The sequence below is a fragment of the Brachypodium distachyon genome, chromosome 2, assembly GCF_000005505.3.
Source record: "Brachypodium distachyon strain Bd21 chromosome 2, Brachypodium_distachyon_v3.0, whole genome shotgun sequence".
Lineage (NCBI taxonomy): Eukaryota > Viridiplantae > Streptophyta > Magnoliopsida > Poales > Poaceae > Brachypodium > Brachypodium distachyon.
In genome coordinates, this window is record NC_016132.3 from 54,012,135 (window position 1) to 54,039,043 (window position 26,909).

Below are 26,909 nucleotides of genomic sequence, written 5' to 3' on the forward strand. Positions count from 1 at the left end.
AAGAAAATCAACAACATAGCACAGTGTTTTGGGTTCCTCATCGTCTGATTTCACCCGACGACGGCTCGCGCGCATGCATGCCCAGACAGACAAAATAGCCGAACCGAAACTACCAATCGAGCACACGTACAATGAAGTGACCATGACAAGTGAAAGAAGCACGGCACGGCTGATTAACCTCAGTCGTCCGTTGCAAAGTCCAAACGGCCTTTGCAGGCACGCGAAATCGCATTACCCCCACACGGGAACGAACAGGCGAAACAAAACAGGGTCCGTCCGGGCGGAGGTGCACGAAGCGTAAAGGGAACAAAGCTTAGACCGATCTGGAGCCGCCGACTTCCGTTGAGATATTTCTTTTTCTTTCCCATTGTCCGGACTCTGGATCGAGTCGGGCCGTAGCGTATGGGTATTCGGGAGCCGGGAGGAGACACGATGGCGGTGGTATTCCTACGTAAGCTCTATAAAACGGGGGCGGACTCGATCCCAAGAGCGGTAGTACCACTTATTAATGCGAACGTAACCTCCCGACTACCCGAGCATATCTGCCGAGGACAGAGGAAGAGGAGGAGGGAGGAAGGCAGAGACAGACACGGGCGGCAATGGAGCCCCGAGCCCGCGCCTCCTCGCTTCTGCTCTGCCTCATGCTCTCGCTCTTCTCCGGTAAGTGCTTTGCTTCTTCCTGCTCTGGGTTTCTCCCCCTTCTTCTTCCTCGCGCTCTGCCGACTGCCGCCGCCGCCGCCATTGCTGCTGTCGTTTTGATAGTGCCGCGGACGCTCTGTTATTCCTGCTCTGCGTCTGTGGTCGCCAATGCTTCCTTTGTGGACTTCTCTGCGCGATTTCCGAGTATCTTGCAAGAATTTGAAGATGGCCAGGTAGAACTAGAATTCTGGACCTGTGCGATTCCAGCGACGAACACCACTAACCTGAGCTATGAAGCAGAGCATGGGGATCTCAGATCCAATGAACCTCCGCTCTCTACGATTGCTCTTCCAGCAACTGTACCATGTCATTGTCGTAAGACTTAATTTAGCCGGCTTGCTTTGTCAGCTCTCATACTTACTCATGTGTCTGACTCCAGTCCTTAGGTGTATTGAAACTGAAATTTCCCGCGTCATCAGACGATCCATGGCTGCAACATCACACTTCTGAATTGACCATTAACCGCCCCATGTTAATCCCACCTGCTTGTTTACATTATCAGTTGGGGAGTAGTAGGCTGTCTATTTTCGATCGATTGGTTTCTGCAAGTTGATCCCGAAAGGGACTGCCGACCTGAAAGTATTCCATGGCTCTATCTGAAAAAAGAAATTCGATACGTATCATTATTTAAAAACAAATGAAAACTCAATATAATAGTACGGAGTATATTTTATTTTTTATTTCAACAGGGAATTAATCGCTCACTGTTTAATCTCGCCGTGCTTTTTGCAGTGGACATCGTGTCGGCGCAACAGAGGTTCGGCATCAACTACGGCCAGATCGCGGACAACCTGCCTGACCCGACGCAGGTGGTGCGCCTGCTCCGGTCGATGAACGTGAACAAGGTGAAGCTGTACGACGCGGACTCCAAGGTGCTCACCTCCTTCGCCAACACGGGCGTGGAGTTCATCATCTCCGTGGGCAACGAGAACCTGCAGACCATGGCCACGACCCCCGGCGCGGCGCGGCAGTGGGTGTCGCAGCACGTGCAGCCCTTCATCCCGGCCACCCGCATCAGCTGCGTCATCGTCGGCAACGAGGTGCTCGGCAACAACGACAACGGCATGGCAGCCAGCCTCGTGCCGGCCATGCAGGCCATCTACGACGCGCTCGTCGACCTCGGCCTCAGCCGCCAGGTGACCGTCTCGTCGGCGCACTCCGTGAACGTGCTCGCCAGCAGCTTCCCGCCGTCGTCGGGCGTGTTCCAGGAAGGCCTCGCGCAGTACATCAAGCCGCTGCTGGAGTTCCACAGCAAGACCGGCTCCCCGTTCCTCATAAACGCGTACCCGTTCTTCGCTTACAAGGGGAGCCCCGGGAGCGTGTCGCTGCCGTACGTGCTGTTCGAGCCCAACGCCGGCGTGGTCGACCCCAAGACCAACCTCAGCTACGACAACATGCTCTACGCGCAGATCGACGCCGTGTACGCGGCAATGAAGGCCATGGGGCACACGGACATCGGCGTCCGGGTGTCGGAGACCGGGTGGCCGTCGAAAGGGGACGAGGACGAGGTGGGCGCCACCGTGCAGAACGCGGCCGCGTACAACGGGAACCTGATGCAGAGGATCGCCATGAACCAGGGGACGCCGCTCAAGCCCGAAGTGCCCATCGACGTGTTCGTCTTTGCGCTGTTCAACGAGAACATGAAGCCCGGCCCGGCGTCGGAGAGGAATTACGGGCTGTTCTACCCCAACGGCTCGCCGGTTTACGCGATCAACGCCGGCACCGGGGCCGGCTCAGGCCCCGGCGCGGGCTCCGGTTCGGTAGGGCGGTTTGACCCGTACTCGTCGCAAATGTTCTCCGCCGCGTCCAAATTGGCGGTAAGAACGACATCTTTGACGCTACTGCTAGTATTGCCCATACTGTCAGCATTCTCTTGCTAATTTGAAACGATTCCTTGCGTACAAAAAACATGTAAATCAACCATGGGGCAGGCTTAGATTCCGAAATTTGGCACGATGGTGATGCCCCCCAAAAAAGCTTCTCTCCTCGCTTACTTATTCCCGTTGCAATTATCTTGAAAAGAAAAGGTGACCGCTTTGTGGACAACCCTGTCAAGATGTGGAAACACCCAAAGGGACGGCGATAGATCGACGGGCATCACAGAAAGGGCGGGCCGGCATGTTTTAGAGTGTTTGACTGAAGAAACATACTCCAGCACTTAGCCGCGGCCCCTATGCATGGCTTTTGAAGCTTCTTAACAGGACTACTAGCACTTTTGACGCAGAAAGAAGTGCAGGGAATGTCAAACCAGCAAAGAAATTCAACATCCCATTCTGTCACTGACGAACGAGAAGGCTCTGCTCTGCTCGCAATCTCGCTTTTTCTCCACCACGCCTAATTCCTCTTGCTCCTGTTTCTTGGCTTGCAGGTAACGTTTCGGGCGGCGGTGGGTGTCCTACTCGCCGCATTATTCCTCTGAGCTTCCTCCTCACGTACCGCGTCGCGTGGAGAAAAAAGAAAAGGCGGCGCACGGAGGAATGATTGATTGGGGGCGCTCCCTTCCGTCTAACTCGCCGGAGCCGGACGATGGTGGACACATTTTTCCTGACAACGAGGTAAACCAGCTACTCCAACCTCCATCCCTCTCTCGCCGGTTCCTTCTTTCCCTGATACGGCAATTTACCCCAAAATGGCCAAGTCATCCCCAGAGAATGGAATACCCTGATCAGGTTAGCTCTGTCCCCAAAACGGCAGTTTACCACCAAATCATGCTCAGAGAGCGGGATGCCGTGCTCAGGTCAGCACCATGCGGCCGTTAGGTGACAGGTCGCTGGCCACGCATGCCCGGCCGGACCGTCCGGTGCGCCATGTGTGTGCCCATGTGAGGAAGGATATCGTGTCCCGTTAAGCGTGCCCAACTGCAGGCGGGGCCCCACCCCTCCGTCATGCTGGTTGATTGATGGGGCTTCTGACTGGTGCGCAATTATGCGTCGCCGTGCGACACGATCTTACTAACAAATTCTGGCCGAGGGCTCTGTTGGAACCAACACGATGGACCTCGACCGGTGGAGAGAGAGGGGCGCCCACCGAGACGTTCGCGTCAGGCTGCAGGAAGCCGACGAGACGGCGACGCAGACAGATAGGGAAGTGATGTTGTCCTGTTTTTGGCTGTGCCGCGCCCGCACGCTTGGTTCTCGGCGAGCCAAGTTGTTGACCACTAGCTAGTGATCCATCCGTTTGTTTTGAGAGCGCAAGGCCAACAAACTCCTCCTGTCATCCGTGCCTGTGTTTGGCGATGCTAAACGTTCGGACGTATAGGGAGCGGTGGGTTGTGGAATATCTGCACTTTTGTTTGTCGGATACTTTTATTCTGAGGTCGCACTGAGACCGAGTACCGGCTGCTCCTTGCTACCGTTTGTGTCATGTGTGATTGAGAGCGGCATAGCTAGGCTTTATTCTCTCCAGGACCGGAATGCTCTGCTATCTTTTCGAAGAAGAGAAAGAAATATATGCAGCTACGTAGTACTGCCTAACCATGCTCGCTAGCCCTCTATATTTGCCTGTCTGGTCAAACTCGAGTCTCGAATATCTGTTTCCATTGGTATACAGCTTGACACACATGGAACACGTTGTTCATGCGATGCTAATCATGTTGCATACTTCAGTAGTTGTGTGTTGTTCAGAAAACGTGCGATCTAGTATAATATTCTTCTTTTTTTACTCATTGTGTGCTCCATTCTTATGATGCAGGTGATAGAGAAAACCAGGGTAAGAATGGATATCATTATACAAAGATGCGTACTGTAGTTGCGCTAACTTTGAAGGAGGGAGCTGTTAGATGAGCCTGATGTACTGGTACTAGCTATTGCTAATCAGTCAGTTAGGTCACTCTGAAGTCACAAAGGAGAACCTAAAGTGCGAAAGAAGTGGCTGTTACTGGTCTTTAGCAATGGCAAGTACACATGACTTAGCCCATAGAACTTGTTTTGTTATCTTTTCTTTTCACTATTGTTTTGAGGTTGTCGTGTTTATTCATCGTGTTGAGTAGCATTTGTAGCAGACTGGACACCATTTAATACCTACACATAGAGTATGTAAGACGTGGAGTTGATTAAATTTAATACATATTTTTTTTTTTGTAAAATTAGAGGTTTCCTTTGGCAAAACATATTAACATGAAATCCATATTTGAAAAACTTGTCGATAAAAATCTGAAGTGAAACCATTCACAATTTAGATGATCGGCTCAAAAATGAAAAGAACAAAAAATCCATCTCATATGGCTGTGTCAAGTGGGTCGCACTCCTGTACTAGCTCCCTATCTTTTTTTATATGCAAAAATCTTTTTTTTTTGGGACAAGGAAGGCATGCGAACGCATACACTAGATTGAATCTCGAAACTCAAAAATAGTAAATCTACAGAATATGTTGGTTTCCTACTCTTTTTTTTTAACTTCATTCAATACAGTGTAACATAGGCTTTCAGAACAAAAAAGTTGTTCAGCCTTGTGCAAAGAAATGAAACGGATGGCTATCCTTTCAGCCCAAGGGCCTTGATGACTTGCTCGACGAACGATAATTGAGAATTTGAGATTGTATCACAAGGGAGGCCTTTTTTATTTTTGAGATGAATCACAAGGGAGGCCTAGGACATGTGTTATGTGTAGCACTACTATGGGGCTAAAAGGCCGTATGTTTTGGGCTCACCCATAAGTTAAGTGGCAACAAAACAGTTAAACATCTGATAGGCTGCACCCTCTCAAAAATAAATAAATCTGATAGGCTGCACAATCTTTTCCTCAAAAACAAATCTGCACATGCGCTTGTGTACTTGGACTTGTATTCGTGGTATATGCAGAAAATTTCGCATCAGCTGTTGTTAAGATATTTTTTCGAGAATGTTTAGATTCTCCATTTAGAAGTTTCTAGCAAAGCAAACCTAAGAAACGCAACATATCTGAAGAGCTTCATGCGCTAGCCAACGCAACCAAAATACCGATGTGATGAAAGGTGATAGGCAATCCACTTATACTTCGCCGCAATTTAATTGCGGCAGCTGGATCTCGAACTTGAGACCACTTGTCTCTGATACCATGAAGAACTTCATGCGCTAGTCAACGCAACCAAAAGACCGATCTAATAGAAGAGACTAAACAATCCACTTATACTTTAACAATATCTACACGCCAATACGACTGCATGAAAGTTGAAAGATTTACGCACTGTCGCCAGCGGTACTGAGCTGTTTCATACCGTACCACTAGATGTATACAATTTGTTCCAAGGCGTTGGTAAAGCTTGTGAAGCAGAGTTTTTCTTCTTCTTTCTCTCTGGCGCCACGGAAGCCTCTTCCATGTCTGAAACGCAGGGGCTTGAACGGCTGGTCGTACGGTCAATCCAAGCCAGTCCATCCATACACGCATGTCATTATGTCAATAATGTCATTGAGTTCAGAATGTGCAATGCAGTTCATACCGAGCCCAGACATTGCAGCAGCCAAGCGTGCTACTCTCTAGTATCTTCGAATTAAGGCGACGGCGACCCCCAGCCGCCGCCAGAGGCCACACTGCTAAAGTGGAGGAAAACGGTAGATGTAGATGTTAACGGCGGGGGACAGCAGCGGCGGCAGATACTTTGCATTCACTGCAATGTGGCATTGTACGCTGTGTCCCCGACGCCACCGGCGGTGACGCAGGTGTGACGAGCTTATTACGTAGGTGAAATTTGAAATCAGCTTCATTCAGCTTGATACTGGAAGCCCTTGCTTACCCCTCGATCTCGATCAATCACGTTTTTCTGTTCAGTCACGCTTTGGTGGTCCATGAGACCCAGTGATTTATGAGTCATTCTGTTCCATAATTACACAGACCTTACGAGGGCTGATGGAAGCCAAGGCAAGATAGTGAACGGAAAGTCGCAAAAAAAGAGATAGTGAACAGAACACCTTGCGCGTTCTTGTTATTTTGGGTCCGATATGTACATGCACCGATCATTGGGCGCAACACGCAACAACAGGAAGAAGTTGGGTTCCTTGAACGACCCCAAGAGCAAAATTCCAAACAGCAAATGACCACCGAAATTTCCAAGACTCGCATTTCTAGGCCAATCACCAACAACCCCCCCCCCCCCCCCCCCCCCATCCCCCACCCCAGCTTCTGTGCTGTGCCCATCCTTCAGTCATTGGTGGACACGGCTCGAGACAGCATGAGCTCACCCATCGGCGACCACACCCGGAGAGGGTGCCGTCACTGACAGCGGGTACCACCAAACAGGTGTCCTCCCTCTTCCCGCCACAACCTAACTTACCGGCAGCCGGGCCCAGTGCTCAGTTCTCATGGCTCTCGTGCTTCTCTTCCCCCTCCTGCGCCTCGCCGGGGGACGCCGCCGCCGCTGCAGCTGCTAGTGCCTCCTGTCCCCATGTCGCGGCTCTTCTCCCGGATTTGAACTTCCGCATACCAGCGATACTTGGTTCCTCGTCCTCCTCACCGTAATCGTCATCATCCGAGGCCATCTTCCTGCCCGGACCGCCTATTCCCCTGCAAGCACAGCCGCCGCCGCCGCCGCCGCCGCCGCCGCACCGGAACACGGCGACCACCCCGCGCCACCACCTCCGGCGCCGGCGCCGCCCGCACCTCTCCCTGTCGGACAGCACCTTCCCAATGCAGGACACCTTGGGCGACCGCGGCTCTTCTTCCTCGCCGCCCGAGCGCTTGTCGGGCAAGATCCGGCCCTGCGAGGGCTGGCGGCGGGTGAAGGACGGGCGGCGGATCTTGGCGGGCAGGCCAAAGAAGGTTGTGGTGGCGCCCGCCGCGGCCGGGGCGCGCGCGCCCGCGATGCGCGTGGAGTTGGAGCGCGACTTGAGCGGGACGGGGTTGGAGGCGCCGCCGCCCGCCGCCGCCGACTTGGGGTTGGTGCTCCCCTTGGTGGAGTCGTCCCGCTCGTATATCGGGTTCAGCTCCGAGAAAGCCGCCTCGTCGCTGCTGCCGATGCGGATCGTTATTGACTCAGGCGGGAAGTCTGGGTCCGGCAATGGCGGCGGCGGCGGGGGCGGCGAAGCGTCGCCGGCGATGACCGTCTCGCACGACACCTTCCTGTCCCCGGCGCCCGCGCCCGCCGCGCCGCACACCAGGCTCTCCAGGTCGACCTGAGGCATTGCGCGGCTACCACTGCCACGAGACGAGCACCCAGCAGTAGCAGTACAGAGTAGAGCGAGAGGCCAATTGGTATCTAGGAACAGGGAGAGTGAGGGAGAAGTGGATGTGGATACCACGGCACCAGACGCTTCCTCCCCTTAAAAATTCGGAGATGGATGGAGGAGAGACGAGGTCCAAAGAGGACGCATCGGCGGGGTTCAGAGACCGTCAAATAATGATAACCGGAAAATGCCACCACTGAAATGAAACGAACTCCCAGAACGGATCTCGAGTACTCGGACAAATATATATTAGTACCATTGACAGGCTGAAGATCACTGCAAAATCTCCATGGATTTTGTTTTATTTCCTCAGCTAATTAGGCATACAGTTGTGCAGGGAATGGTTTACGTGGGAAATGGCTAAGACAGGAGTGAGTGAGCACAGCGATTTTCCGCCGATCTGGAGCCCTCCGACAAGGCTCATTTTCTCCCGTGGCCCTCCCAATTAATAAGCTTTACTCTTTTCATTTCAGAGTGGAAAGGCCACTGATCCCCCTCAGACCGATCTGTCTTTTAGTTATGCAGCAGGACTGCAGAGGTGACCACCAATGGCACCAAAATATGGTGATTCCCAGTGGTTCAAAATTTCGAAAATAAAGAACAGTTGGGCCTGCGGGATCAGCCTGTAGGCAACGGTTTTTCAGTTTTTAAAAAAGTAATTCACCTCTGACGATGTCAAGCTCAGAGTAGGGTACATTGATCAGTTACCACATGAAAAAAGTACTAGCTAGGATGAAGCTCTGCAAAAACAAGCATTGTCTGTTGTTGATTTACTGAGACTAAAAGTACGATTTGGGAGGGTAAATTTGCAGTGAATGATCTCATCAACAGAAATGAGACATGGGGCTTGGTAAGGGGAATCAAGGCCAGTTCTGGGCACAAGGTGCACTGCTCGGCGATCACATGGCCATGTCGGGCTGGGGTAGCAGAAGGCATCAGGCGGGGCACCTAACCTAATCTGTACTATTCTGTTGCCATGACTGTGATTCAGCTCCAGACAGCGGCAAAGTTAATGAGCTGTGCAAGGACCATTGCTTGCTTAGCCCCTAAACATGCAGATTTTGCTCGTGCTGCGAGCTAACCAGATAGGAGCCCAAAGGAACTCCTGCCTGAACTGATAGATGCAGAACTTGACCTTGCGAATCCTAAAGAATGGTAGGAAAGAGAGACCCTAGGCACCTATCAGCTACTGATTGATTGCTAAGCAGAAAGTGGTTTATACCAGTCATACACATTAAAAAATGGAGTACTGACATAGTCCGAGTAGCTATTTGTTTTGCAAGCCACAAAATTTCTGAAATGGGGAGACAGCAGGAGCACGTATTTACATTTTCCTGTCAAAAGAAACCAATCTGCATCTTCATTCCAAGCAAGTCCAACCTTGGTCAACAGCCCCACAACCTCCCATGGGGTCGAAATAATTGTGCTCCCATCACAGATGCACGTTAACAAAACAGTGACGAATGGGAAACAAAGTTAAGATCAAGTACCAGATATGATAAACTAAATGAGTGGAACACAACAAAATCTAATATGGGGACGCGCAAGAGGATACAATTTCCCTCGAAAACAGAATGAACCGCTATCTCACAAGCTCCCGCAGGGTCCAAACTTTTGTACTCCCATCACCAGTTCGCATTGTCAAACAGTGGCGAATGGGACGAGAGACCAAACTAAGATCAAGTGTCATATATTGATGCATTGACAAGAAATCCTAGCTGAGTGGGCCTCCAATGCAATCAATTTGTTGAGCCCACAAAACCTCCTGAGCGTTTCCTGTATAGCTAGTGGACAACTAGATACCCAGTTAAACTTTGTGAATAAGAACTAAAAGGTGCACCTTATATCATAGTATGGTTTATGAAGGATGTCAAAGGTGAATACAGGACATGGTATGGTTTATGAAGGATGTCAAAGGTGAATACAGGACTACTGGATTTTTTATTGTCCAATGATGGGCTTGTACAGACAAATTTAAGCCTTTCAAGCACCACACTGATAACAGTGGCAACTGGCAACCATTTTACAATGCATAGAACAAATATTAGTATGCAACACAAGGTGATAGAAAAAAAATGTACACGTTAAACTGCTACTTCAGTCACACAAAATAGTGGCATTCTAGATATCAACACAAGACTCCAAATGAAACTGACCAATAACTTCTATTGATATACATTTTTAAAATCCAATATAACTAAAATTTCAGCGAAGTACTTTTAGAGACATATCTACACAACATCATTTTGATGTGCCTTAGAGGCTGGTTGGTAGCGTTATAGCTGGATCAGGAATTTGGGAGGAATAAAGCTAAGGATGCTAAGGTAATGGAAGTTTGATACTGGATTATGTCAGGCATAACAATGAAGCTGAACTGAGGACTCTGCCATCATCCTTGAAGGTTTAGAATAGACAATCTTATGTCGAGGGATCAAGAAATCACGCTTTCTGTAATTTCCTGAGAGGACCATAATTGCTCGCTTACACAAATTAGCGTTATGCTGAAGAGTAAGGACAATTTTAGCTGTACAGCATATTCGTTCAGATTTCTCTATCAAACTCTACACAACAGTGCATAAGGTCATATAGTAGTCCAACAATGATGGTTTAACAAGATACAGCAAAGAAGGACAAGGAAACCTCAAATCTGTTTAGGCCAGCCGTGAGAAACGCAAAAATGCAATGTGGAATGTGTAGAAAAAAGGTAGTGCTGGTATAACAGAAAAAAAGAGAGGCGAGCCATCATCGATTCATGGGAGTGATCAACATACACGAATCACAACAATGTAATCTTCTCCACAATGATCTTGAGTATGAACACATAATTGGAAACTTAGTGTCCTAACTTCCTCTATTTCTTCCGGTCCAGGAGCACAATAAACATCAAAACTACCACGAGCTCGAACGATGCAGGAATTGTTCAAACTTTTCAGGTTAAGAAGTTGTCTATGGAAGCTTACTCTTCACGGGGCGGCGGCGGGCTTGCCGGACCCAGTCGGCGGCGGCGGCGGCGGCTGCAGGGGAGGGGTTGGGGTAGGAGTGGAAGCGGCCTGCGACTCCTCGGCAGCGGCGAGCTGGCGGAGGCGTCCCTGGAGGACGCGGACGCGGTCCTCGGTGCGGCGGAGCTTGCGCCATCGCCAGGTTAGGTAGGCACCCAGGCCACCGTAGACGAGGATGTAGGAGCCCCAGACGTACGGGTAGGTTTCCGCATGCTCCTTCGTCTTCCTCCACTGCTCCTCCAGCTTCGCGATCACGCTACCTCCAGCCCCCGCGGACACCGGCTGCTGCGGCGGCGGCGCGTCCTCGCCGTCCCCGGGAGTCGCCATAGATGCTCCGCTACTTCTTCTTCGCCTTGGTCTTAGGGCATCTGGGGAATGGCCAAGCTAGCCTATCAATTCGGCCCATGGTAGTAATTGTTTGGACCCGATGTCTGTGTGGTTCTGCATATGGGCTACTTGGCGGGCTTGAAACTTCTCCCAACGTTTGTGGGCTAAAATACGCAAAAGGAAAGAAACATCGCATTGTTGATTTGTTTCTGCGGAACTAGGCGGGTAACGATTTTTATGGAGTCTTTTTTGCTTCAGTCTCGGTTTTGGAGCTTGCACTTCTGTTGTACAAAGGCCGTTTTTAGCTCGGATAATCTTCACCTTATCCAGATTCTTAAGGGGGGGAGGTTCAGAATTATGGCCCAGGTGCTGCTGTTATTGATGATTGCTTTCAGCTGATTCCTGAATTCATCAAGATTTATTTTGAGTATTGCCTTATACGACCTCCGATCCATATTATTTGTCAAAATATTACATGTATCTAGACATTTTTTAGACATAGATACATTCATATTTGGACAAATTTGAGACAATTAATATGAATCGGAGGGGGTAGATGTTAACGGTGTTGCACATGAACTCGCGCAGCTTGCGAAGAGGACCCCTGCTTCCTCTTGGTTTGATATTCCACCACTTGCATTGTACCACTTCTAAATACCACATTGGCTTTTTTTTGTGCGAACGAATTAAGAAATAAAGAGGTATTTTGCTGTAAAAAAAGTGTTTGTTCTTAGATCAAATATGTGCTCGCATCATAGATTCATGGTGACCCCGTGCGACATAGCCAATTGTTAGAGTGCGCCGTTTTGCGAAAAAAGACCACACGGTGTGTTTTAATTGGGACTATTATCCTTTCGGAATTCCTTAATTTCCATCTCGAAGTATTGTTCGATTTATCTCTATTAGACTTTCTACTAGGTCCTTTTTCTAAGATGGCAATGAAGTACTCACAACTCTGTATATGTATTTGTATCCGAATATCTTATATAATCAAGGATTCAAGGATCTATGTATATGTACTTCTAAGGGAATATCTTGTGCATCTCTTTTATTTTTCAATCTTTAAACCTGAGTCATTTACTCGTTTAGAATCTGGACTCACAATGAGTGACAATGGAGATTATTGAGTCTATGTGAATGAATGTGGTGACTTTCGTCCTTTTGTTTTAATCACAGAGAAAGTATATTTTCCGTCCCCAAACTTGTCGAAAAGTACCAAATGGTTCCTTAACTTTTTTCCTCAATTTTCAAAACCGACCTCCCATGCGAAATGGAACTAGTGCTTTCATGTCATGGTTTTGGCTTCTAAATACCACATTAGCTTATGTATTTTCTGTTTTATTTTGTGTGGGAACAAATTGACTCGAGGGATAAAATGAAAAGTGATGCCAATTTAGCGGGCTAACACGACAATTCTGGGCCAAAACTCTGATATGATGGCACTAAAATACTGCTTCGGAACGGCAAGCGACCATTGATGTCCGGTTTCAATAGTAGGGATGAAACGTATAGAGAGAAAATTGAGGGACCATTTATGTACTTTTCGACAAGTTGAAGGAAAATATACAATTCTTTTAATTTTATGATACATTGATTACCTATGGTTTCATACTTATTTCAAATTTGAAAACACCGAAGGTGAAACAATATGCTGATCCAAACAACCTCTTAAAATGTTTGAAGCGCGTGATATTTTTGCTTGAGAACTGGGTACGAACTGCTCCGGGGTTTTTTATTTAAAAAATCTTTGTTTGAAACAAGCTCAAAGATTTACCTTCATTTAGAAAAATAGCTCAAAGATCCTTTTTGTTGATCAGAAGAAGGAGAAGGAGAACTCCTTCGTTTGTTACTACTTCCTCGGTACATAGCTTCCGGTTCATTTTCATGCCGGCACGGCATGACGTGACTGCCACCTTCTTGAGGGATTAACGGGCACAATAGAAATAGCCGTGGACCAACTCTACATCCGTGAGCCACGGTAATCGAGCTTGTTGAGCTCGACTTAATTACGATTATCTGGTTTGTGCTGTGCAGTGCCAGTGCTCCACGAGGAGGGCACGTTGGAGGTCGTGCCGCAGCCGGAACATGCATGTGAGATGTGTGGGCGAACGGCGCGAGCCGGGTCAGAGAAATTTATCAGGCGCCGTGGAGGTCCGGCACGGAGAATGCCCAGTGGCCACTTTTCACAGCGCCGGCCGCGTCACTGGGATCCAAGGAGGCCTGAACTCGTCCAATCACTGGCCGTCGTCGGAGCGGCAAACATGTTGACACTCCACCAGCCGAACGTTGAATCGATCAGCCGCGATGGGGAGTTTTTTCTTGCTACTTCTACACGCGGTTACGTGCATTCGGACATGGTATCCAGTCCCGTGTACCAACGCGTGAGGCTCTTTACCATTGCGCCCCAACCAAACATATAAAATTTTGAAAAAACGTCGGGTACATTGACATCGCCACAAATGTGTCTAGAGTGACACAAAATTTTATACGAAGGGTGCTTTGGTCTCCAACACGGAAGTGTACCGAGAGGCCACAACATCAAACCTAGTTGTCTGCTTTCTAGCCCTCCTGTGGCACCTGTCCACACTCTATTCCTCAAACCGTAAAATAAAGGAGTACATTCTACAATCTGACCATTAAAGAATATGATTAACACATGTACCGTTTCTTGATTGGAAAATAGTTATGTACCATTTCCTTGATTGGTCGATTGAAAATCGGTTATGTACCATTTCTAGATTGGAAATAAGTTCTTCGTCATGAAAGTTGCTTCATCCCTCTGGTGAAAGGAGGAGCTTGAGATCGCAAATGCGAATTTTAGAAAAAGTTGTAAACCTTTAAACTATACTCTAAACTTGCCAGTTAAAAAATCACCTCACATCTCTCCCCTCCGAGGGGTCTACCATATAGGCTTAAACGGTAGTTTACTCAGGGCAAAGAGGTGAGCTTGTGGGTCGTTCGGATTTCATTGCCGAGGTACAAAATATACGGAAGAAGGGTTAAGGATCTGATAATGATAGATATAATTTTTCCCTTTTATTTTTTTTATAATTGTATTGTTCTCCCACAGTTCATGCATGAGATAACAATGTTTCATATCCTTCGTGTTGTCTTACACTCTAAGATGCACACTGACAACAATTAACTTTGCCGTTTTCGTCTAACTAAAATATGAACCACAGGGGTGTCCTTTTGGCAAATTTAGTGACACCTTTCCTGTACATCGATAGCCAGGCTTTGAAGCATCCGGAGTACTACTACTAGTACTTCACTGCTAATTAACCCAACCGAAAAATCCGTGCCGCGGGGCTACTGCCTACTGGCAGCTTGCTTTGGCCTGTACTGCCTTGGCTTCATCGGGAGGCAATGCAATTAGATGGTAAACTAAACGGACAATATTTCTAGAGTGAAATACACGAGTCCAGGAACTCGATAAAGATAAACACTTTAGTCTACGAATTCTAAAAATGCGCACCTAAACTCTTAAACTGGAACTAGTGTGTCACTTTAGTCAAAAAACGGTTCGGTGAGCATTAAACACGTCACGTGGTCACCACGTCGGCTTCAGCGACCCCTTCACCGGCGTCCTCTCGTCAAATTGAGCGTTGTGGACTTATAGCAATCTTAGACGAGGCGGTGGCGTGGTTCTCATGCCCTAGGATCCCCGTCTGGACGTGGCCGCCTTGCCCCTCGCGGGCAGTTTGGGCATGGTGATTTTACAAAAAATATCCCGAGAAAACTGAGTAGCAGCCCGCTGTCCTGACCGAAGCCGATGTGGTGGCCACGTGGCGTTTTTGGATTTAAATGACACAGTAGTCCTAGTTTAAGGTTTAAGTGTGTGTTTTCCGAATTCGTGGACTAAAATGTTTATTTTTACCGAGTTCATGGACTAGTGGTGTATTTTACTCGTATTTCTAGATGCCGATCCCGGAACCATCCAATTCCAACAACCAGAGAGTATCTCATATAAAAAAGGCACTGAAAAAAATTGTTGCTCGCACAGGATTACCTTAACCCTTTTGTTTTGGCAGAGATTTTCAGACGTGGTTTTTTTTTTAGAAATTTCAAACGTGGTGTTACATACACGTAAGTCGGAAGGAGTGAGTATTATATACTGGGAGTACTTTTCTTCGTGTTACCTGCCACTATGGAGTTCTACTTGCCACAGATAATCTCCTGGGGCGTTTGCCAAAGAGCATATAAAGTAGCGATTTGAAGGTAAGCAGTTCTTGTCGTGCAATTCTAGGGCAATTGATACCTTTGGTTAATTACGATCACCGGGAGTGATTTGCTCCTCTCTTTAATAGCTGAAATTGTTGCCTAATGATTAGGACCAGCAGTACCACTCACAAAACGAAAACACATAACGACAGATTCTAAAAAAACGATAATGTCTTCCCGTACGACCCGTTTCGAAAGAAAAATGTCTTCCCGTACTACAGTGATAGGATACAGTTATTCTTTCCCTTTTCCTCTCAAAATCACATCAGGTTTCGTATGCACTCAGGGGCCAGTCAAAGAAAATAAACCGTCCAGGTCACTCTTCAAAAATTTACTGACGTCATTGCATATTTTGTCTATTCCTAAAGAAAATTAGTAACAAAAAAAACACTAACGTCAGTTGACACCAATCATTACATGCAGCTCCGCTCCCGTATGCACTGGTTGTGACAATGCCAAAAAATTGCGAGTATACTTTCTTCTCCAAAGAACCCCTATACTTTCGTATCACTCGGAATTGCTATCTCGAAACACAAAAAAGCAGTCTATGACATGCTTTCAAAATTTTGGTTAAGAATAAATAACTACCAAAGGTCAACTATCTGCTCCCTCCGTCTCGGGTTTGCATAAGAATATATACAAATTCACGTCAGTTAATTCGGAAATCGGGACAGTGGGAGTATAAGCAATCAAAGCAAACACTACTCTTTCGGCTCCCTACCTTTGCATAAGAATCTATACAAATACCAGATTGAGAGCCTGAAAACAATGTATTTCTGTAAGAAAAATGTATTACTAGCATTACGTTTTAGCTGCACGTATCATACAACCATCTTCAGTTTGGAGAGATCCCCGAGGAAATTACACTACGGGTCCATTAACTTGGCAGCGATGTTCAGTTTCATCCATTAACTTGAAAACTCCTCAAATGACGCACTAAACTTGACATCTTTGCTCGTTTTAGTCCAAATGGTCCGATTCGGACGAAATTCGGTCATGATATCATGTGACGTGGATCTGGCCGTTCAAGTAGCCGCCGCCGAACCCATCGACGGAGCCATTCGCATGGACGCCGCGTATGCCGGCCCGAAGTGGGTTCACCGGCGAGGGCTGCGTCTGCCCATTCTAGAGGTTCGAGGGGGTTAAACAGAAAAGGTCCATGACAAAAAATTGTGAAAAGCCCCCTCACACGTCCGGCCAGGTCCACGACACATGTCAGCGTGGCCGAATTTCACCTGATTTTGGCCATTTTGACTAAAATGAACAAACCTGCCAAGTTCAATGAGTTATTTGAACAGTTTTCAAGTTAATGGATGAAACTGAACATCGCTGCCAAGTTCATGGACCTGCAATGTAATTTGTTCGAGATTCCAGTTCAGCTCCTGTGCCAAGAATACATGATCCTTTTGGCCTCTTCATCAAAAGATATATCATGTCTTTTGGTGCTTGTGGAAAAATCCACCATGGTCCAGCTCACAGCCTCACAGCACATCAACCTGACAGTATCCAATCTAATCCAAGAGGACTACTAAACCACCAAACGCTTTGTTCCGAAGCAAATCAACGCAGCATCCTCCCCTCTGATCCCGTCCCTCACAAAACCCAGACACGACACCAAAACGGCCGCCTCCGAAGTCCCAACCAAGCCCCACCTTCCGCTCCTTCAACCTCGCCCGCGCCCCAACGCAAACACAACAATAGCCAATAGGTCCCTTCGCCTCCTCCAGCAGTCCAGCGTCCAACGCAAGCTCCCCAAGGATTCCAACGCCCGAACCCTTCCTCTCACTCCCCACAGCTCCCGCTCCCACTCGCGATGGGCAATTGCTCCCCTTCCCCTCGCCGCGGCCGGCCGACGTCGCCAGCGGGGTCCCCGCCTCTCCGCCGCACCGGCTCCAGCGCGACCACCGCCGCCGGGAACGCCGCCAGCACCGTGGCCCCGTACGCCCTCGCCAGATCCCCCTCCGTCTCCGTCTCCGTCCCCGGCGGCGGCGAGGCCGGGCAGGGAGAGGAGGGAGGCATCGTCCGCGTCTACGGCTCCGACGGCTGCCCCGTCGCGTGGCGCCTCCGGGTCTCGCTCCTCTACAAGGCGGCGGCGCCCGTGCACTTCACGCCGTCCGAGGCGGCCCCGCTCGGCCGCCCCGTGCTCCGCCTCTCCGCCTCCGAACCGGAGCTCTGCGGCGCCGCCGACGAGCTGCTGCGCCACGTCGACGCGCGCTTCGACGGCAAGCCCCGCGTCGCGCCGCCCGAGCGGCCCGCGCGCGCCTCGCTCGCGGCCGCCGCGGCGGAGGAGGTTGCCGAGATGGTGCGGCTGCAGCACCGCAGCGCCGAGCGGCACCTGGAGGGCGTGGCGGCCAAGCTGGCGGAGATGGTGAAGAAAGGGGGGAAGAAGGCCGGGAAGGGGAGAAACGTGGTTGAGGGCGCGGAGGTCAGGAGGCTCGGGAAATGGTACGGGGACGCCATGGAGGTGATGCTGGAGCATGCCAGGATGGAGGAACGGGTGCTATTTCCCGATATCCAGAGGGCATCGTTTCCAGGTTAATTTCAGCTTCTACTTATTTCCGCTTGTTTCAGCATTTTCGCATTTCGTAGCTAAATTTTGCTGTTCGTGAGTGTCTCGCTTTGGGATTTATGAGGAGGGTTTGGCGCATAAGGTGCATTTGCATTTGGATGGTTCCTTCACTGTGTTCTGCCTTTCCTATTCGTTTGTTTTTTTTGTACTGATGCATTCACTGTCTATAGGCAGCGCAACTGGTCCGTTTCCCTAGTGCTGGTGGTGTACTCGTGCCGGTGAATTTTGATGTGTTTGGATAATTTGTTGTGATAAGAGGGGATAAAGATGGAGTGTTCTTTTCCTTTTTCTACTATGTTTCCCTTGATCAAAAGGCATGTGCAGGGCCTTTGTAGCTGTACATGGCCATTTGCTGTCTTCCAGTTGGTAAACGAAGAAGGTAAAAAAAGATAGTGATGTCGTGTAGTAGAGCAAAAGCTAGTGGTAGAAAATAGCAAACCATTTGGCATTTCCCAAGTGGAAAACAGACAAAACTGGGGCGTTGCGAGAATCGAACTCATGACCTCCCGCACCCGAAGCGGGAATCATACCACTAGACCAAACGCCCTCTCATCTGACTCCTCGATCCAAGAGATTAGTTGGAGAGTAGTTTAATCGCGCCGATATGATTGAGTAATTTCAGTCTGATATAATCCTCGGTATTTTATATGCAGGGGTGTGCGATAAGGTCCAGGAGCAGCACGGGAAGCACCTGCCCATGATGAACGGCATCAAGGAAGATATAAAAACTCTTCTGACGTTGGAACTAGGCAGCCCCCTCTTCCATGAAGTGCTGGTCAACCTCTCGATTCGTCTCAAAGCATTGCAGGTACACACTATGTTATGCATTTTGTGGTTATACTATTTCATCGGTGGTCCGTGGTTGTTTCATGTACCTTAGAGCTTTACTGTTCTGTTCACACATTGCCTGTGAAATCGTGCAAATTCGTATTAGAACTGCACTAGAAAGATTAGGCGACATATGTGCAGGTAGCTTCGAAAGTGTGACATATCAAGAGTCATTCCGGAGGTTGCCATGCAAACTTCACCTTTTGTGAATTGCAAGGTTTTTCTACTACCTTCAGGCAAAAGTGGCACCAGTTATTTGTTGGTGTGGATGTTATCCTCTCATAATCAGCACCCCTTTAACAACCTGCCACGAGAGATTCTCAGAAAAGTAGCAACCGAAAGTGAAGTAGAATGATGAGAGTTCACCTAGTCCCAACTGGGATAAAAAAAAAACGATTCCTTTCTTCCTCAATGAAGTCGGTTATGTTGCACTACTGTCCCCTTGCACTTTTCAAGGAACAAAGAAGATCATGTGGCCCTGGATCAGGACCACTACCAACCTGTTTGCTCTGTAAAACTCTAATTGCTTCAGAAGCACATTGTAGGGTTGATTTCAGTCTTCAAGTTGAATACAGATCCACAACCATGGCAGTTGCATACAGCTCTACTGCCACAATACTAAATTTGTCATTGGTCTAGTGTGTGTGTAAAGTTAAGGAGAAAGTGGCTGCAGCCTGGTTGACCTGTTTACCCGATAAGATTTGCTTTCGAGGATTTCAGCAGCACATGCAGGTCTAATTTATGTCTTCATTCTTGGAAACTGGATATGGGTCCTACACCATTGCTATTGCATACAGCTCTGCCACTACATTAGAATTTTGCGCCTCAAAAGTTGGGGGGAAAGTGGGTGCAGCCTGGCCCAAGCAACTAAGAGAAGTTGCTTTGCAAGACAACGGATTTTTAGCTCAATTATTCTGACTACAGCTGGGCCTATCACAAGCTGATGGAATGGTTCACATAGGTCAGCAGACTATTTGGATCATACTTGTTGTAATCATCATGAGCGCTTCACTTCACCACTTTGATTGTGGCTCCAGTCATATACTGTATCTTGCACACTTGATACACTTGGTGTAACATGTTGAACTGCACTCACTGGGTACTTGGTTAGTACTCCGTATCATGGAACCAAGGTAGTATGCTAACAGCATTAATTTTTCTTAGATATTTAAGAAGGCTACTTTTGGAACCCATTCGATATTTATCTAAATAGCACAGTAAAATGATGTCCACAGATGACATTATAATGTAATGATGCAATTATTGATTTCAATTGTACATGGAATACCCTAAATATTTAGAAACGAGCTCTATGACTGTTAAGTTTGGCTGGCCCATCACCGTAAGGAAGAGCGGGTCAAGATTGCTAAATTATGGTCCTAGAAGACAATGAATAAGATTTGATGAGCACCTTCTTCAATTGAAACTTCAAAACATCTATCCATGTAACTATTGCAGAGATGAGAAATTTGTTTTTCCAGCTCATGATTGGATTGTTCTTGAGATACTATATCTTTAAGAACAAAGTATACCACTTCTTATCTGGTAGTACCCTATATGCTGTTCAGTGGGTACACTGTAAACTACTCGGATTCGCCAAGGAGTCTGTTTAGAAAAAAACAACTGTCATGCAATGCTCTACGTAATAAGCCATTACGAATCTACTGCAAATATTTGTTTCTTCGTGTTTGGTTTGAGTCTGAAATTAATGACACTTGCAGGATCACACCAAAGAGCACTTCAAGGAGGAAGAGAAGGATATGCTCCCACGATTAGAAGGAGTACGGCGGATGCAGCGTGAGGAGGGGAGCGTTTCTGACAAGTCTAATTCTGGATGGGCATCAGAGGCAATGGGTACAATGGAGATGACACATTCAAAGCTCTTCCCTTTCTTCATGACTGGTCTCATGCCTCAGGAGGCTGTGCAGTACCTAGACCTGGTATGCAGATGTACAAGTAACACTCGGCATCTGGTTTCTATGCTCAGATCACTTGCAGAGCGTCTGGAAGACGCAAACCCATCAATCATACACAACAACCCCACGAAACTATATGAGCACCTACTTGTAAAATCCCCATAAGCTTCAAAAATCAGCAAATATTTACGTGCCACGTAAATTGTGAATGCTAACCCCTTTTCTCTTGTGTGGAGTGCAGCTATGTAATTTTTGGGTTTATTGGGCGATTGTGAAAGCGTGTATATTTTATGTCCTATCACTCCAAAGTTGCAACCAGAAGCAAAAAGAAAATTGCAGTGATTGCAATGGCAATGATTGTTACTGACATGTTTAGTTTAATCAATATCTCTTTATTCATAATAGTCTGATTCAGAAAGAAGCAGACCAGACTATTCTTTCAGATCAGGTCTGTGTGAGATAGATCTGATCTGGAAGAATCTTTTGGTTCACAAAAGTTAATCTGGTTCAGCTATCTGACTATGATTGACGAGTAATTTTGACAACGGCCGGTTGGCATTTGTGATGCACTTGGCCGACAACAGTGCACAAATTGTTTGTGTGTGTAAGATCATGACTGATTGACTGGTACGTAAGCAAAAAACAAAGCAAAGGACGGAACGATAAATTAAGAGTATATATTTTCGTAACTGCTCGGTTGCACAGACTCATATTTCCTTAATCACTTCTGAACTTCTAGATTACACCAACTGTGGTTGGACTAGGGTACTAATGACAACCAAAAAATCACAGTTCCCTGATAGACTCACCACTACTATTACCCTGATAGACTCGACCCGACTACCACTAGATGGACCAATATAACAACATAAACTAATTAACTAATCTAGGATATAAAACTGATCAACGAACTTAGAAGAGCATCATGGTCATCATCATCATCACCCCAGCGACTGACAAAGCAACGGCTGTCCCGGCGGCCGACACGCCAGCCGTGGCGCTGCTGCTATCCACGGCTGGGCTGTCCGGCTGACCTGTAGGAGTGGTGGCGTCAATCGAGGGACTCTTGGTCGGTGCTTCACTTGATTGTGGCCCCGAGGACCCCGCGATCGGCGAACGGGCCGAAGAGACCGCCGGCGCATGCGCCGTGTGCACCGTGGACGGCGACGGGGCGGACGAGCGTCCCGTTGGCGCCGGGGCCGGAGCAAGGAGGCGGCGCCCGGCGGGAGCTTCTGCCATTGTCATACCGGGCGCCGCAAGAACCGCGGCGGCGAGAGCCAAGAAAACGCAGAGCCTTCTGCACGAAGCCATGAGACGAGATCGATGATGCGAGCACGGCACGGGTCTGTTTCCTCTGATCCTCTGATTTGATGAAGATTGATCCTAGGAGCGCTGAATATATATATATAGGAGGCGCCATGAATTACACATGGAAAGGCAACGCGATTAACGCAATCAAATGCAAATATGGAAATAGGAGCGGCGCTTTCCGTTGCGTTTTGTGGCATTGTTGGCGGTGCTTTGCATGGAATTCCATAACAGATGCGCGACCTATAGCTATCATGGAATTGTTGGAAATAGATCGCTGCTCATGTGAGTTCTGAGAAAGTTCCTGTCGCCATCCAAGTTCTGGAATTCCATATCAGATGCCCCACGAGATACGGTATACCTATGGTGCGCATTGCTTCCCATGATCAATTATCTTAGGAGAATCTCAGATGTTTACGATCTCTGTCAAATTTTGGTACTGTATCTCTTTGGCATCAGTATTCAGTAGTCGATAGGTAGCTCTTAAATTCAGACATAACCGATGTTCTCCAACTATTCGACTTTCAGTACATCATAAATCGCACCTGAATGTGCAACATCAATGACATGGCACAGCAAACTCTGCACAACTTTATTTACCTAAAGAACCAAATACTCTTGAAATCTAGCTACTATGTGCAATCTTCATATTTTTCGTCATTTACGTTGCACCCTTCATGTAAAATCTGCTTGACCCTGTCAAAGATCTCCTGCATCTGCTTTCTGGAATGTAGAGGAGAAGGGTACATGCACGCGCAATCCAACTGTCCGTCCCTGATAGAGTCGAACATGCCGATCGATGGACCGATGCCGTGCACGGTGGCGCCGCAGACAAAGTCCTCCACGCCGGCCTTACTCTGCTGATCAGACGTGTCGTAGGTTACCGGTTCCTCAAACACGGAGATAAGCGCTGTCCGTAGCGCAGAGGCCGTTGTCAGCTGGGGGTTTTCGATGGCCCGGCACATGAGGAAGTTGAGATCGCCGATGTCGGTAAGGTGCTTCTTGCTGTTCTTGGCATTGCTGTAGGCACCATGGCACCTCTTGGCGAGCTCCCACAGTACTTCCTCTCCATGTATCTTGTGGGTGTTGGTGATAGCAGAGTAGAAGAACCCTACAACAATTAACAGTGTCAAGTTTGAGCACTTCTTCTAGCATATCAGCTCAACACTACACAACACTATGATAAATCCTTGTTGTTGCTTTCTTTAAGGACTTACCAACGTTGTGATCATCCAAAGCCGGCTCAAGAAACTCGCGGCAATTGATCAGGGTGGCAATGGAGTATGTCTCCTGCTGGCCGCTGTCAAGCTTCTTCGATCGCCTTGCAGCTAGCAGCGTTGCGGCAGCCATGGCTGAGCAAAGCCTCACCCCGTTCTCCTTGCACGCCTAGATGACAATGTGCAAAGAAGCAGTAATCTATATGTGCAAATGCAATTAACACCCACCAATCTGGTGTTCTAGAAACAAGCAGGCCAAGAAAGCAACTCACATCGAGCAGCCGCGCCGTCTCCTCGCGGCCGAACCCGAGGCGCAGCATCTGCGTCGACCTCGCCGTGCCGGTCTCCACGAACGGCAGCGTCGACGTGCGCAGCCCGTTGATGGAGTAGCCCACCATGTCCACCCCACGCGCCCAGAAGGGCTTCCACGAGTCCCTCTGCGGTATCCTCTCCTCCAACCCCGCGTCCACCGCAGCCGCCTCTTCCTCCTCCCCCGGGTCGCCCGCGCCGGCCAGGAGCGCGATGAGCTCCCGCGCCAGCGCCGCCGACGCCGCGCGGTCGCACGCGACCGTGTGGATCCGGACGAGCAGCGCCACGCCACCAGCAGGCGGGGGGAGCTCGTAGAGCGCGGCGAAGAGAACCGGTGCCGCCGCCGCGTCGGGGCCGGACGCGGACGCCCACGGGTTGCGGTTGAGCTCGCGCTCCAAGAGGGAGTGGAAGTCGAGCGCGGGTTCCGACGCGGGCTGGGGCGCGAGGGAGAGTTGAAGCGGGGAGGAAGAGGCGGGGAAGGCGAGCGTGGCGGCGCCGCCAGAGGGGGAGGCGCGAAGGTGGGCGCGGAGGATGGGGTGAGCCTTCTGGAGGGAGCGGACCGCGGCTTGGAGAGCTTCGGCATCCGCGGCGCCGCCGGCGGCGGAGAGGCGGAGCGCGAGCAGCGTGGTGCCGGTGCCGCCCGGCACGGCGCGGCACCAGCTGTGCTCCGTTCCGCCCACCGCGCGGGCACGCCATTCCTCGGCGCCTGCGTGCTCTGTCTCCATGCCGCTGGTTTGGCCTATTCGAGAGAGGGTGCGGCACTGCGGCTGCGGCTGCTGCTACGGCAGGTTGGCGGTCGCGTGCCGGCGTGCGCGTTTATCAGTTTGGGTTCAGCTGATTTGGATCGGAGATGTTTTCGGTTGATGATTGGTCTGTTCCGTCGGTGTGGCGGTTTGGATTCATCTGATTTGGATGGAATCATGGAACCTGACATTTCCGTTCCGACGTAGCCATAGCTCCGAGGCAAAACCAGACTGCCATCCTGCGACTGCTCGGTGAGATATACTCCAGGATTAAGTTGGTGATCGTCCGGAGACTTCTGGCTGTTAGACAATTTTTTTCCACGCACCCCCTTTTAGTTTCGGCAGTGGGCTATGAGGATCGCTTTGGCGATCGCCGGCGAGACCAATGCGAAACCTGTGAACACGCTAAGAACGCATGCACATTCTTTTTATCCAAGTTCGGGTCACCCGGAGGTGTAAAACCCTACGTCCTGCTTGTCTAAACTTGTATTACCGTGAGATCGGGTGTTTACAAGTTACCGGGGAAGGGTCCCTGGACGCTCTCTTTTTGACTAAGTGCCCCTTTCTATTCTTGGCTACTACCAGTGGAGAACTGCTCGTTTGTTGAATATGCGAACCTACGAACCCACTGAAAAACTAATCGGGAAAGGAACGAACCCTTTGACCGTTGGCGGGGGTCCTTCTTTTATAACCAAGGGGATACCACAGGTGCCACGGTGCATGGCTTACAAGTGGCGAGCAAGGAGCTTGGGCAGCTCCTCCTCGGTGCGCTGGCATGCATGCATGAGCGCCAACCCCGCGGCTAGGGCCTAAGGCCTAAAAACTAGCCCCGGACAGCCACTGTTTGCCCGACTAGACGGATAACGTACCTCCTGCCGGCTCATTAAATGCGCCGTGTGCCTCACTCCTTGTCCTAACAAAACTGCACATCAGGCGTCTGCCGCGCGCCCACGTGGCGCTGCTGCTCTGCTCGCTCAGCCCCGTCCTCACGGCGGAAACCTGCGCCCGGGAACGCCTCCTCCCGGCAAGCGCCTTCCCGGGAGGTGCCCAGGCAAGATTATTTCCCCCGAAGCCCCGCTAGCCCTACCGGGCTGGTAGCTTGCCGGGCAGCCTGCACGTTGCCGCCTGGGGTGAGATCCTTCCGGAAACCCAGCGGTGCGACCCACGCGTCGTGCAGCCTTGTCGCAACTTTGTCTACACACATACAAGTCCCCTACACCATTGACGGGGTAGCTCCGGTTGACGCACTTAGAGTAAGGCCAATGTGAGCAAACTCTAGTGAAAAGTTAGGTCGGGTCTTGAAAATCAAAAACTGCTGCAGCGTGTGATTTCCTTAGCCTCAGTTTGTGGGACCCACAGAGCATTATTTTTTCTTATCTTTTAACCCACGACCACCGTTCCTCAGTCCGATACAAGATCCCCAAATCCTTCTCCCCGCGGCCCACGGACAACAACTAGAGCAAGATCCCCAAATCCTCTCTTCCAACTTTAATTTCTGGACAGCGATTGCTTGAATTGGCGGCCGCGACGAGGCTGTGGAGGCTTCAATCTTGCCGACAGCGATGAGGCACGCGATTGCTCCAATCACCGCGTCTGGAATCAGTGGCGAAGAGGCACGCGGCGCAGGGACCGAGGCTGTAGAAACTTCAATCGTGGCGAGTCGCGCGGTGGGGACGAGGTACGGGGCGGATCCAACTACGCCGGCGACGAGAAGTCGGCGCGCGGCTGCCAGAGATGCGGCGGGCGTCGGCCAGAGGTGAGGCGAGGTGGGCTCCACAATTGTCAACGCGTTCTTGGAGTCGACTCAAGTAGTTGAGTCGGGTCCAGAACTTTTTTCTTAGACTCGGGGTGCTGCAATGGCTAGACTCGGTCCTAACTCTTCTTAGCCCCTGCTTAGCCCCGGCCGTTAACCAACACTGTGGTTGCTCTTAGGTGGCTTCACTTGACGATGCCGAGGCCATCTCCGTCCCACTTGCTCGCAAACAACAATGAGAGAGAGAGAGAGAATGTAGTCGGGCTTGGATACAGCCCCACGATTACCAGGGTGCGGGTTCGAGCCCATCTATGTCGGTCGTCGGAACACTCGCGTGGCAACATCGGACGCTAGCTTGGACATGATGAGCAGGCCTGGCTTGTCAAGTAAGCTGCCAAAATGTGCTCAACGAGTGATCGGTGCTACCAATTCAAGACCTGCCATAGAATCATTGGGTTTTAAAAAAAAGAATCTGGTGAGTTTTTGAAAACCTTGCTTTTATGTGGTGGTCTTTTTTAACTTGCTTGCAGAAAAGGACTGGTTTGATAATCTGTGCTACGGGCACGACAGAGCCGTACTCGTGTGGTCAATGGCCAGAGAGATGGCCGGATGGTGCAGGTGCGTGCATTTCAGGGCTTCTCTGCTCTCTGATCGGTCACCACTGCCGTCTCGCAACCGCCCGGACACGTAGCAACACGGGCCAATGCCTCCTGCGTGTTGATTTCCAGCAGCTTGCCGGCAAGGCTAGTATTCCATCGATGCACTCCGCAGGTCTTTCCTACTGTGAACTGATACACCTCAAAGATGTCACAGTTCGTCCGAGCGCGATGCAACAACTGCGGTGGAGCCCAGATGCCAAATGCCGGAAGCAGACAATGGTTTAGT

General features: G+C 49.5%; 5 protein-coding genes and 1 non-coding gene across 7 annotated transcripts; 2 read left to right on the forward strand and 4 right to left on the reverse strand.

Annotated features, from left to right (window-relative positions):
- Positions 1-393: 393 nt before the first annotated feature.
- On the forward strand, positions 394-4,783 carry LOC100842019 (glucan endo-1,3-beta-glucosidase 14). 2 transcript variants are annotated; one of them, XM_003564621.4, is made up of 4 exons: positions 397-660; positions 1,432-2,516; positions 3,068-3,254; positions 4,390-4,783. In XM_003564621.4, exons 1-3 carry the CDS (start codon positions 600-602, stop codon positions 3,116-3,118), a joined length of 1,197 nt encoding a protein of 398 aa, XP_003564669.2. In that variant the 5' UTR covers positions 397-599; the 3' UTR covers positions 3,119-3,254; positions 4,390-4,783. The 2 variants fall into 2 exon arrangements, with proteins under 2 accessions (XP_014754583.1, XP_003564669.2); XM_014899097.2 differs by lacking the exons at positions 3,068-3,254; positions 4,390-4,783 and having other exon boundaries at positions 394-660; positions 1,432-2,745.
- A 1,785-nt stretch (positions 4,784-6,568) lies between these two features.
- LOC100842321 (putative histone-lysine N-methyltransferase PRDM6) lies at positions 6,569-8,330 on the reverse strand. The gene has a single exon (XM_010234295.3). The coding sequence runs from the start codon at positions 7,790-7,792 to the stop codon at positions 6,965-6,967; it is 828 nt and encodes a 275-aa protein (XP_010232597.2). The 5' UTR covers positions 7,793-8,330; the 3' UTR covers positions 6,569-6,964.
- Positions 8,331-10,526: 2,196 nt separating this feature from the next.
- On the reverse strand, positions 10,527-11,309 carry LOC100833877. Its single transcript, XM_010234296.3, has one exon. It carries the CDS (start codon positions 11,158-11,160, stop codon positions 10,798-10,800), a length of 363 nt encoding a protein of 120 aa, XP_010232598.1. The 5' UTR covers positions 11,161-11,309; the 3' UTR covers positions 10,527-10,797.
- A 5,635-nt stretch (positions 11,310-16,944) lies between these two features.
- On the forward strand, positions 16,945-21,063 carry LOC100842632. Its single transcript, XM_003564622.4, has 3 exons — positions 16,945-17,915; positions 18,604-18,758; positions 20,500-21,063. The coding sequence occupies exons 1-3, from the start codon at positions 17,195-17,197 to the stop codon at positions 20,857-20,859; spliced, it is 1,236 nt and encodes a 411-aa protein (XP_003564670.1). The 5' UTR covers positions 16,945-17,194; the 3' UTR covers positions 20,860-21,063.
- On the reverse strand, positions 18,426-18,497 carry TRNAP-CGG. Its single transcript has one exon. It is a non-coding gene; the product is annotated as a tRNA-Pro (tRNA).
- A 1,400-nt stretch (positions 21,064-22,463) lies between the features above and the next one.
- Positions 22,464-24,516, reverse strand: LOC100834188. Its single transcript, XM_003567244.4, has 3 exons — positions 23,492-24,516; positions 23,220-23,388; positions 22,464-23,113 (listed from the first exon to the last, which is right to left on the reverse strand). The coding sequence occupies exons 1-3, from the start codon at positions 24,251-24,253 to the stop codon at positions 22,635-22,637; spliced, it is 1,410 nt and encodes a 469-aa protein (XP_003567292.1). The 5' UTR covers positions 24,254-24,516; the 3' UTR covers positions 22,464-22,634.
- Positions 24,517-26,909: the final 2,393 nt, after the last annotated feature.

What these genes read in the sequence shown, in the direction of transcription:
- LOC100842019 (XM_014899097.2), top strand. Translation starts at nt 600, where the DNA reads ATGGAGCCCCGAGCCCGCGCCTCCTCGCTTCTGCTCTGCCTCATGCTC. An exon ending in CATGCTCTCGCTCTTCTCCG is followed by an intron (nt 661 to 1,431) that starts GTAAGTGCTTTG and finishes TGCTTTTTGCAG; the next exon opens with TGGACATCGTGTCGGCGCAA.
- LOC100842321 (XM_010234295.3), bottom strand. Translation starts at nt 7,792, where the DNA reads ATGCCTCAGGTCGACCTGGAGAGCCTGGTGTGCGGCGCGGCGGGCGCG.
- LOC100833877 (XM_010234296.3), bottom strand. Translation starts at nt 11,160, where the DNA reads ATGGCGACTCCCGGGGACGGCGAGGACGCGCCGCCGCCGCAGCAGCCG.
- LOC100842632 (XM_003564622.4), top strand. Translation starts at nt 17,195, where the DNA reads ATGGGCAATTGCTCCCCTTCCCCTCGCCGCGGCCGGCCGACGTCGCCA. An exon ending in CCAGAGGGCATCGTTTCCAG is followed by an intron (nt 17,916 to 18,603) that starts GTTAATTTCAGC and finishes TTTTATATGCAG; the next exon opens with GGGTGTGCGATAAGGTCCAG. An exon ending in TTCGTCTCAAAGCATTGCAG is followed by an intron (nt 18,759 to 20,499) that starts GTACACACTATG and finishes TGACACTTGCAG; the next exon opens with GATCACACCAAAGAGCACTT.
- LOC100834188 (XM_003567244.4), bottom strand. Translation starts at nt 24,253, where the DNA reads ATGGAGACAGAGCACGCAGGCGCCGAGGAATGGCGTGCCCGCGCGGTG. An exon ending in AGACGGCGCGGCTGCTCGAT is followed by an intron (nt 23,389 to 23,491) that starts GTGAGTTGCTTT and finishes ATTGTCATCTAG; the next exon opens with GCGTGCAAGGAGAACGGGGT. An exon ending in TTTGGATGATCACAACGTTG is followed by an intron (nt 23,114 to 23,219) that starts GTAAGTCCTTAA and finishes TAATTGTTGTAG; the next exon opens with GGTTCTTCTACTCTGCTATC.